This window comes from Sus scrofa, chromosome 9 (genome assembly GCF_054392235.1).
Source record: "Sus scrofa isolate SSC_HxYL_T2T_F1_AM1 chromosome 9, Sscrofa_HxYL_maternal_Yorkshire_Landrace_v2.0, whole genome shotgun sequence".
Classification (NCBI taxonomy): Eukaryota; Metazoa; Chordata; class Mammalia; order Artiodactyla; family Suidae; genus Sus; species Sus scrofa.
In genome coordinates, this window is record NC_139391.1 from 90507968 (window position 1) to 90519537 (window position 11570).

General features: G+C 36.3%; 1 protein-coding gene across 3 annotated transcripts in view; it reads left to right on the forward strand.

The window, feature by feature from the left end:
- The window catches only part of LRRC72 (leucine rich repeat containing 72), an 89966-nt gene extending 80072 nt beyond the window's left edge, over positions 1-9894 (forward strand). For all 3 annotated transcript variants that reach the window (XM_084977169.1, XM_084977170.1, XM_084977168.1), the window contains 4 exons: positions 2509-2598; positions 3861-4013; positions 8659-8686; positions 9660-9894. In XM_084977169.1, coding sequence (XP_084833295.1) covers positions 2509-2598; positions 3861-4013; positions 8659-8686; positions 9660-9825 — 437 coding nt within the window. In that variant the 3' untranslated portion in view covers positions 9826-9894. The remainder of the gene's footprint in view (positions 1-2508; positions 2599-3860; positions 4014-8658; positions 8687-9659) is intronic.
- The last annotated feature ends 1676 nt before the right edge of the window (positions 9895-11570 follow it).

Genomic DNA, 11570 nt, shown 5'->3' on the forward strand with positions numbered 1-11570 from the left:
CTTTTAAATAAGAAATATAATAGTAGTAAATCCAAATTTAGTGATTTCTTTAGCTGAAGCCAGAAGGTTTTTCCTTTTTTTTTTTTTTTTTTGACTTTTTTTTGGTCTTTTTTTGGGGCCACACCCTTGGCATATGGAGGTTCCCAGGCTAGGGGTCTAATCGGAGCCACAGCTGCCTGCCTACGTCACAGCCACAGCAACGAAGGATCTGAGCCACGTCTGCAACCTATATCACAGCTCATGGTAATGCTGGGTCCTTAACCCACTGAGCAAGGCCAGGGATCGAACTGGAAACCTCATGGTTCCTAATCGGATTTGTTTCCACTGAGCCACAAAGGGAACTCCCCTAGAAGTTTTTAAATTTACATAAAGCAGTTATTTAAGCACTAGGAGGAAAAGCCAAGAAAAGGGATTAGATAGGACTGTTCTCAGAGGGAAAAGAGAATATGAAAGGTATCCCCAAAGTAAATGTAATTGAAAGATGTCGGTACATTTTCCATTAACATATGCAAAGACAGACTCTACTCCCAGCTGCTGTAATGTACAATATAGGGTTATGAAGTGTCAGATGTGATTCTTCAGACAGTAACCACAGAGCAGCCTTCTGCACTAAAGCATTTGTGAATTTTTCTCCCTCTTAAACTCTCATTAAAAACAATTTGTGTTTTGCTTTTATATCCTCAAGGCTGTCCCTTTTTCTTCTTTTTCTGGCTCAAACTGCAATGCACGATCCCTGTGGATCTTTTAAAATCTGTCCTTATTTCTGATTTAATATACATCCGTTCTATTCCCTGTCTGTAATTATAATTATTTACCACTTTTTAAATTCCTTCCCTTTTAAGATTAAAATTCAAACCAGTTTTGTCACTTTAGAAATCTTGAAAAATACCCATTTCACTTTTCTTCTCATTTCCACATTTCCAATACATACATATTTCCTTTCTTTTACATTTTTTTATTGCCCTTGGTTCTACATTTTCTTTTATGCCTTTCTTCTTGTAACATTTGTTTATTATGTACTAGGAGTCCTCCATTACCTGTGTTAAGTCCTTCTAAAGCTCATGTTTTCCACAGGAAAAGCTATATATAACAATTTTATTAGCCAGAAAAGTTTGTGTTTATACAGCAAATATCAAATGTCTTTATTACCTGCAGAAGAAACATTCAAATGATTAACCTCTTCAGGTTTTACCTCTTCGGTTGTCTTTCAAGCATGCCTCTCATTTTCTTCATGTTGCAAACTCTTCTTTATAAACATTAATCAGTTTTTTTCTGTGTTTACTTTCATGGTTTTATCAAATCTCTTTGGTTTTTGTTTGTTTGTTTTAAATAGTCAAATGCAACAGCAGTAATCCCAAATTTAAATGTACAGTAAATGAGCCTCATTTTGTTGAGTGATGTTGTTTGCACAATAGCTGGAACTCTTTCTGCTACTGCCATCTAGTGGTTCTCCTCACTAGATATATTTTCTAGAAGTTCCAAGTAGGCAGAATCCATTTGCTAAAGATAACCAGCTAGAAATCATAAGTTTTATTTCACATTGTGCTAACATAGACTTGTTTAACGTTATCTAAGAATAGGAAAAATACATTTTCCGTGGAAATAAAACACAACTTCTTGTTGAAGATTTTTCAAAATGTTCTTGCATGCTAATGCCTAAGGGATGTGATGTCAGAAGTGCCAGGAGCTCTTCCACATCTGCATGCCTCCCACCTCTAGCCACTGTATCGAGCATAGATCATCAGAGATCCTAGCACCTGTGCACAAGGAAATCCCGCAGACAAGATGCAAGATCCACATCTGGTCACCTCTGCTCCTGCTGAGGTCTGAAGCTGCTGCTGGCATTTACATGGCCTGGACTATGCATAGTGGTGTGAAGCCAAGGGAAAAAACTATACCAGAACAGGGTACCACCTCTCTGCCCACTCCACATGGGCACCAACGTGACCTTTGAGACTGCAAGGACGAAATAAATAATTTAATGAAGAGTAACATTGGGAGTTCCTGCTGTGGTGCAGCAGATTAAGGATCTGGCATTGCTATAGCTGGGGTGTAAGTTTATGGCTGCAGCTTGAAGTCAATTCCTGGCCTAGAAATTTCCATATCCTGTGAGTATAGCTAAAAAAGAGAAAAAAAAAAGAGTAATATCAAGACCCCTCTAGAGCTGATATTCAATTCTTCCTTTACTGATTAATTTATGGACGTGTGAAAAATTTTCTCATTTGTGGCAGGTTTGGGTCAATGATATGTGCTCAGCACTTAGCATAGGTCCTAGTAGATAGCAAGCACTCCCAAAATATTTGTTGAATGAATTAATCTAACAGATAGGAAAAGTAAGTCCTGATCTAAACAAGTAAGGGTATGTTGAGGTCATTGGTTTAGTCTATGAAGCAGAGCTTTACATATTCTTATATTTTATATTAGTCCTGTAATTTCCCATATTTTATCAAGTGATAAATGAAACTAATTGCAAAATCTGACATCTTAATTTGGATTCTTCCTTTTCAGGTCTCTACCAAAACCCTTTGTGCCAATACAACCTGTACCGTTTATATATAATCTACCACCTTCCAGGAGTAGAGTTGCTTGACCGAAATCGTAAGGACCCCTCTTCTTGCAGAGAAATATCTGAGAGGCAGTCTTGTAATTCAGCGGTTTAAAAATGCTAGAGATCTTGGAAAATACTTGTCTTTTTTTTTTTTTTTTTTGTCTTTTGTTGTTGTTGTTGCTATTTCTTGGGCCGCTCCCGCGGCATATGGAGGTTCCCAGGCTAGGGGTTGAATCGGAGCTGTAGCCACCAGCCTACATCAGAGCCACAGCAACGCGGGATCCGAGCCGCGTCTGCAACCTACACCACAGCTCACGGCAACGCCGGATCGTTAACCCACTGAGCAAGGGCAGGGACCGAACCCACAACCTCATGGTTCCTAGTCGGATTCGTTAACCACTGCGCCACGACGGGAACTCCCGGAAAATACTTGTCTTTGTACATGAAAGTTTTTCAGTTATTTACTTTTGAAATTTTTGATGTATGAAATTTGCTCTAGTTTAGGAACTCATGTCTGTTGACCACTTTATAGGAAAGGCTAAGTATGAAGAAGAATCTTCTGATTCTGGTGTTCACAGTGATGTGCTGAGTGCCAAATCACTGATTCCTGACACTTTTAATTTCTTATTTCAAAAATGATATTTAGATATTGCCAACCAAAAAAAAAAAATGAGACAATTGGACTAAATCTCTTAAGGCCTCTTTAAGTTCTAAAAGTTATATTCCTCTAAAACTCTGTAAATAAAAAAATATACTAAAACATATAATTAATAATTAACTTTGTGATACATCTTTAGGCATTGTAGATAATCTAGTATGTCTGATTTTATATAAGCCACAAAAAAATCAACCTCTGTGCATTATGTTTTTCATTTTATGAGGTCTATTTTTCCCAGAAGCACTTTATTACCTATCTCCTTCCTTCCTACAGATCTGAACATTCTTAATAATTTATAACTGAGAAACTTCTTAATGAGGATGTATTAAAACCTTATGTTTATTCCTCTTCTTCCTCACAGCCTTGGAGAGAGGAAGGGGTGTAGCACAGTTTAATTTCAATCATCCACAATAATGTGTTAGACTATCTGGGATGCATTAGGATTGATCTGTGCCCTGTGACACGAGGGACATATATTGAGGACTTGTAAGATTACGGAAATAACTTAGTAGCCTTTTTACAAATTAATTTTGACAGGATGTTCACATACAACATAGTTCTGATAAATCCATTTTTGAAAGTAATTCTATTTTGAATCAGTCTGCATATTTATTTATACTGCTATGCAATAACATTACTTTTTGCATTTATCAGAAGTTACAGAAAAAGAAAGAAGATCAATGATTACAATTTTTAACCATAAAAAGGCTCATATTGTTCAGTCAATAGCATTCGGAGGAAAAGTAGACGCCTCATGGGATCCTAGATCACCATTTAAGCAAAAACCAGCCCAGAGAGTACCTTCAGGTATTTTTTTAAGAAGAAAAAAATGAAATTAAAACTCTGCAAATTTTGAGTAATTTGGCTATAATAGTAACTTCAATTTACAACATGCTAAGTACTTAAATAGTGAAATAATTATTTTCTCATTTTATTAGCCTAGAGTAAATGTGCAACTTTCATTTTCACTTGTGTATATTAAATAAGGTAATGTGAGAACAATGAGATAATACATTAAAGTCCTTACCCCAGTATCTAGCATCAGCGAATAAGCTACACTTGTTATTATTACCACTGACACTAGACAGTTTCACCAATTAAGGCTATAATGTTTTGATAATAAAGAAAGATATTAAGAAATAAAAAGATCATCTGCAATTCCTCCATTCAGAAATAAGCATTGTTATTTGGTTGTACTCTCATACATGGCGATCACAGGCAGTACAACTCGAATATCTTCAGTGATATTTCATTAGTTAGAATTTAATTTCTTGTGTGTTAACAGAACTCTAGCTACAGTGACTTAAACAAATAAGAGTTTTACTTTTCTTACACAACAAAGAGTATATGGAGGGTCCAAAGTTAGTGTAAGTTTCACTGATGTTTTTTCACTGTTCAAGACTGCTTCTCTCTTTCATTCTGTTCTTTTTTTTTTTTTTTTTTTTGTCTTTTGTCTTTTGTCTTTTTTAGGGCCACACCCAAAACATATGGAGGTTCCTGTGCTAGGGGTCTAATTGGAGCTACAGCTTTGGCCTCTGCCAGAGCCACAGCAACACCAGATCTGGATCTGAGCCACGTCTGCAACCTACACCACAGCTCATGACAATGCCAGATCTGTTACCCACTGAGCAAGGCTGGGGATCGAACCCACAACCTCATGGTTCCTAGTCGGATTCATTTCCGCTGTGCCAAGATGGGAAATCCTCCTCACTCTGCTATTCTTAATGTGCTTTATGGTTGTAAAATGACTCCTGTACCAATAGGTATCACATGTGGGGGTGGGAGGGAAATTAAAAATTGTACAGAACAAAAGCATTTTCCTCGTGACATTTTGCCAAAGAGACAACATACATTTGAAAAAGAACCAAATAGATTTTTTTTAGAAATGAAGGGAAAGTTTTTAAATTGGAAAATGATTTTGAAGAAATTACCCAGAATATAACCTAAAGAAAGAAGATATTAGCTGTTGAGACAAAGAGACATTTGGAAGTAATATTTACTTCCCATATGAATTTAGTAATCCTGAGGGAAAAAAATAGAGAAATTGGGCAGAAGGTATTTTTTTTTTCTTTTTTGTCTTTTTAGGGCTGCACACATGGCATATGAAGTTTCCCAGGCTAGGGGTCCAATTGGAGCTGTAGCTGCTAGCCTATGCCACAGCCACAGCAACAGCAACACCAGATCCGAGTTGCATCTTCGACCTACATCACAGCTCGCAGCAATGCCAGATCCTTAATCCACTGAGTGAGGCCAGGGATCAAACCTGTGTTCTCATGGATGCTAGTCAGATTCATTTCTGCTGAACCATGACAGGAACTCCAGAAGGTAATGTTGTAAGTGATAATGGCTGGGAACTTTCCAAATTTGATAAAAGATATAAATCTTAGATTCACCAGACAAAATTAATCTGAAGACATAAAAGCTATATTCAGATTTTCCCAGTTATTCCAGGATGCCTTCTAAACTGATTTTCAAGCCAGAATCCAGTCAAAGTTCACAATTACATCTGGTGTTATGGCTCTTCCATCTTTAAAATAGAGTCTCAAATTTTTTCCATGACTTTTTGAAGTGACTAGGCCGGTAATACTATAGAAGGCCTTAATTTGTATGATCGTTTCCACAAAGTATAATTCACAGTGTCCCTTTATCCCCTCTATGTCCCATAGCATAGAATTAATGTCTGCAGGACATGTTCTGGATGCAGAAGTCTGTAGTATACAGCAATGGTTCTCAAAGTGTGGCCCTAAATCATGAGCAGCAGCATTACTTAGTAATTTGCTATAAATGCAAATTTTTGCCCCAAATGACATTTACTAAATTAGTATCTCAGGGTGGGTGCCAGGGAGCTATGTTTTAATAATCCTTTCATAGGATTCTGATACATCTTCCCACTAGAGATTGACAGTGTAGTGGCAAGAACACAAGCTTTAGGATCAAATTCTCTTCAATTTGACACCAGCTCTGATTCTAGTTTTACAGTAACGTGTTGTGGGCCAAATCATTGATCCCATAAGTTTTATTTTGGACATGAATTTGCTTCAGCTTTTTGATTTTCAAAATGAGGGTAATATCTTCCTCTGGCTGTTAGGATCCTTAGTATGTAAACCGTGGCAACACCTCTTCTGACACATATCAAATGCATAAGTTGGGCTGTTCTGTCAGTCAGCAACTTTCTTGGATTTTCTTTTAATGCATGTAAAAGCTAAAGCTCAAACTGAATGTTACTGGGCTAATGGGGGTGAGCCATGCTGTGGTGGAAAAGGATCTCTGAATAGAAAATCTCCATTGTGAAAAATAGCTAATACATCCAGTGACAAGCAATATAAAGCCACTCACATCTGTTTTTCAAAGCTATTGTGTTTTTTAGGTGTGAAGAGGATAGCTGATTACTAACTTTAGTGCTTTACAGTGTTTTCATATCAAATCTGCAAAATTAAACTCAGGAAGAAAGGATAGGGAGAGTATTTCACTGCATTTGAAATTTTTCCTCTAAATTTATATTCTTAATTCATAGATATGTTGAAGTAAGCCCTCCCCCATATTGGCAGCATGCCCCCAATCAACTCCACACTTTCAATAAATGAAGCATTTATAATGAAACTAATAAAACCCACTATGTAAGTTTTTAAAATTTGTGCCTTATAGTTTTATAGTATCTATATTTTTTCCTACTGTGACATGCACATTTAGGACTTGAAATTCTTTACTGGAATGAACTATACTTGAAAATGCTTATAAGCCAATTGTAATATCACCTTTTGATTTTATTATTCTTAACCCTAACTTAACAAATCAATTGTATTCCAAATTGCTTGAGAAGCAAGGACAACCTGGAGTTTCTTTGAATTCCAGGAATAAAAAGATACAATTGGAAGAAATGTTTGCAATGTATACAATAGGCAAAAATTAATGTCCACTGTCTCAAAGGACTCTTATATATCAGTCTGAAAACAGTGACAAAAGACATGGACATTTATAGAAGAAAAAAAATGTGCTAACAGTCAGCCTCACTGTGAGCAATAAATGCACATGAAAACAATGAGATACCATTTTCATCCAGCAGGTAGGCAAATGCTTAACACATTGGTGCAGGTGAGGGGAGAAAAGAGCACAACTCATACATTATGGGTAGGGGGACAAACTAGTTCAACTAGTTGAAAATCATATGGCATTATGATCAAACTAGTTCAACTAGTTGAAGATCATATGGCAATATGACAGTATCCACCCGTATATAAAATGTGCAACCCATTCAACACAACAATTAAATTTGAAATTGCTCTCCTACAGAAGTATTTGCACACACAAAGATATATGTATAAAGCTGCTAATTGAAACATTTTTTGTCATACAAAAAATGCTAGAAACAATCTAATGGTCATTTATAGAGTAAGTTATGGCACATTCCTACAATATGAACTGTTGGATTATAGAATCATTTCATGATATATTTTGAGTATAAATAGTACATTGTGGAGTAATATAATGCAGAGTAATGACAAAATTAGAATTTTGCCAGGACCAAATATTTGTATCATTGTGAGTGCATTGGAGGCTGGAAGCATACATACAAAACTCTTCATAGTGATACTTCTGATAGGAGGAATTGGAAAGGTCAAAGAGAGATTTCACTTTTTACTCTTCTCTTATTTATACTGATCATAGGCAAAATGTGAGCTTTTTTGTACTTAAAAATTTACAAAAAGAAAGAGTCTGGGGTGATCAGAAAAGATGTGGGAGATGGGTCAGCCACTTGTGAAGGGAACGATGACACAAATCCCTCTCCTAAGGCAGAGGCTGTGTGCTCCTGACTGTGGGTTGGCAAGGGCTCAGACTGTGGGCTTTGGTGGCCCAACAGGTGCTGGTACATTCCATCACCAGCCTGGCACTGGGCCTTCTGGAGAGGAATAAACAAAGCAAAGACAGTCTCTAGAAGATAATATAAGAAATCCAAGCTTTGAGGACTAGCCTTTGAGCTCCAAAGCTAGGTTAGATGTAGATTCTTATGATCTGGGATTTGTTTATTCTATTTCTTTGAAGTTAATGCCAAGAATCCAAGTGGTTTAAGCTGCTCTAAATATTTTTTCCTCATTTGGGCTGTTAGTACATTTACAGATTCATGTGCCTATCTGGAAAAGAAAAAGGATCCATTTCTGCACATGAGACTTGGTATCTTAATTATAAAAATGCCCACTTGGACTCCTTTGGTAACCACATTGACTGAGCATTTTGTTCTCAGAGTTTTGAGATGTGTATTATATTATAAAGAATTTGTCTCCAAACCCAAGACAAACCTAAGACTCCTATATTTAGGAGAACATTTCAATTTGGGCTTAGGTATCAAGGCAATTTTGATGGATTGAAGTATTAATCTAAATGATTGCTGAAAATCAGAGAGCCTAGATTTTTTGTTTTAAGATGCTGAAAAATTCTAATTTTGAATTTTTTTTAGACTTCGCATTTGCAAATAACGTAGACAAGTAAGTGATTTTTAACTTTACTTTTATTATCAGATTATTTCATGTTTGTGTTAATTCCCTAAATTATTCCCATTTCCCAAAATGGATTTTAATGAGTCCTTAAAAAAATGACTAACTCTTCAATAGATGGGAAAAACTGATATGTCTTCCTGTGATAAGGCATTTTCCAGTTCTGGGTGTGGGCTGATGATCTTAAGTTACATATTCATATTTTTAATTTTTAGGTTTTTTAATGTTATTACTATAACCTAAAATAAATGAGGTTAGTTGAGGTGGAGAGAGAGATTAGACAAAAAATTAAAAAAGAAAAAGACAACATTTTAAAAGAAAGCGTTAAAAAAAAAAAACTTAAGAATTATCTGATATTACAAATGAAGGTCTTTACTTCTTGCTCACTCTTCCCCTAAATGTGTTCAGTGAAAACAATTATTAACATTTTATATTCACTGGAATTTACATTTTCAAAAGAAATACTTCATAAAACTATGAAAAATACCTTAAGTTCATGAATACTGATGAATTTAAAAATCATCATTCTTTTAAAATTTTACACTTAGGAATTTTTTCTTTGGATTCAGTCTTAAAAGTATTATTTCCAAGAACTTTTATAAAATACAGAGAAAATATAATGTAGAAAAATAATAACTTTAAAAATATACATGATACTAATATGCATATGATAGCTATGAATATTTTAATCATTTCATTTAACAATGATCTGAAACATAAATGCATGAATGTGAGACCTAAACTGTAATAGCTGACCCCATATATGTTCATTATATTTTTAAAAATGTACAATATATACAGTAAAAACAGTGTTACTTATCCTGTAAGTCATTGTCAGTAGGGCCCAAAAGTTATATGTCAGTGGTATTACACTGAAAATAACAGAAAAATATGGCACTGATTCATTTAAATAAATGTTCACTAACTGATTTTTTTTTTTCTAACATAATTACCGTCTTTGCAGAACTGTGTTTGATGATCCAGAAGATGCTGTTTTTGTAAGGTCCATGAAGCGATCGGCAATGGCGATTACCTGTCTGAACTGGGACACAGTTCCAACACGAGAGGAAAAATATCTTGAAGAGAACGACAGAGGACCCACACAAATGCTCACAGTTACACTGAGATAACATTTGGGGTTTCTAGAAATCCTTGTAGTTTTCAGTTATATATTAAACATTTCTGTGATGAACACATTACGTATTTATTGTGATATTATTTGAAACACTTGAATGTAAAAAAATACCAATGAAAAATAATTTCTACATCTTAAGTTTCTGTTGAAATAAAACCTGTATATAGAAATGTATACAAATCATGTGTTTGTATATAAATGGAATCATAGAAGTTATATTATTTTTTTTCTGGCTTTTAGTTGACACTGTAAAATTTACCCATATTGCTGCAATAGCAGCTATTCTGTTGTTATTGCTATATAGTATTGCATTGTATGACTACACCAAAATTTATTTAGTCAGTCTAATGTTTCTCATTCTAAACTTTGGAGGCATTTTCCAGTTCTGGGTGTGGCCTTATGATCTGGGCTTGACCTGCCAGAAATGCTCTACTACAGAAAAGGAAAACCAGAAAAGCTTTCAGCAGTCTCCTCTTGCTGAGACACTAAACTGAACATGTAAGGTAACTCAAAACATATGGTGATATTTTCCAGCTAATCTAATGAGCTAGATCAAAACCTTATAGGAAAGCAGAGTGACATTTCCTCCTATCCAGTGGTGCCTAGACTCCATCACACTGTACCACAGGAACACTGTGCAGGTGGGGCTGAAATTCAAAACAGGCAAGAGATGAAAGCCCTAAAGGGAGCAGTCAACTGTCCCTGAGAATCTGTGACCTCCTTTGGCCTGTGGGTACCTCTGATTCTGTGCACAGCCAGCATCTGGAAAGTCAGGTGTGGTCCCTGGCAGAAGGTTGCATCTGATGAAAAGAAAAAGGGAGTTTGACATTGATGTAGATGTGTGGCTGATATTAAGGCAAAAAAATGGTGTGTGACTTCCAAGATTAGGTCATAGAAGGAATTAAGATACTCTCTTACTCTCTCCTTAGCACTTATCCTGCAGGAAACCAGCTGCTGTGTCATGAGGACACTTAAACAGTCCTCTGGAAAGATCCATATGGTGAGGAATTGAGACCTACTTCCAGAAACAAGGAACTAGAGCCTCTGCCAACAACCAGGTGAGCTGCAAGCCATCCTCCAGGCCTAATTAACCATCTTGCAGGCAGATCTTCCAGATCCATTTTAAGCTTCAGATGACTGCAGCCCTAGCTAAAAGCTTCACAGCACCCCTGAGAAACCCCAAACCAGAACCATCCCATTAAGCTGATTCTCTTCCTGATCTAAAGAAACTGTATAAAATAATGCTTATTCTTGGCTCAAGCTGATAAATTTTGGGGGTAGTTTACTTCACAGTAATAGCTAAGTAATACAATAACCCAGTATTACCTGTGGTACTAGGATTATTTGTTGTAAGCCAAGATGCCTTTTGAAGCCTCTGGCAAGCTCTGAGAGGAGTCACAGCAGTCCTCAAGAGTCATATCATCAGTAGCAGAGAACTAGTCACTAGCCAAACAGCAATTCCAGGCATTTGTGTTCCCACAACGTTTATATATTGAAATCTAATTTCCAATGTGATGGTACTTGTAGGTAAGGCCTTTGGGAGGTAATTGGGACACAAGAAGCAGAGCTTCATGGATGGGATTAGTGTGCTTATAAAGGGCCAGAGAGCTAGCTTGCCCTTTCTGCCACATTAGGACAAAGCAAGGTAACCCTCTGTAAACCAGGAAGATGACACTCACCAGGAACTTGACCATGCTGGTACCCAGATCTCGAAATTCCAGCCTCCAGAACTGAGAAATA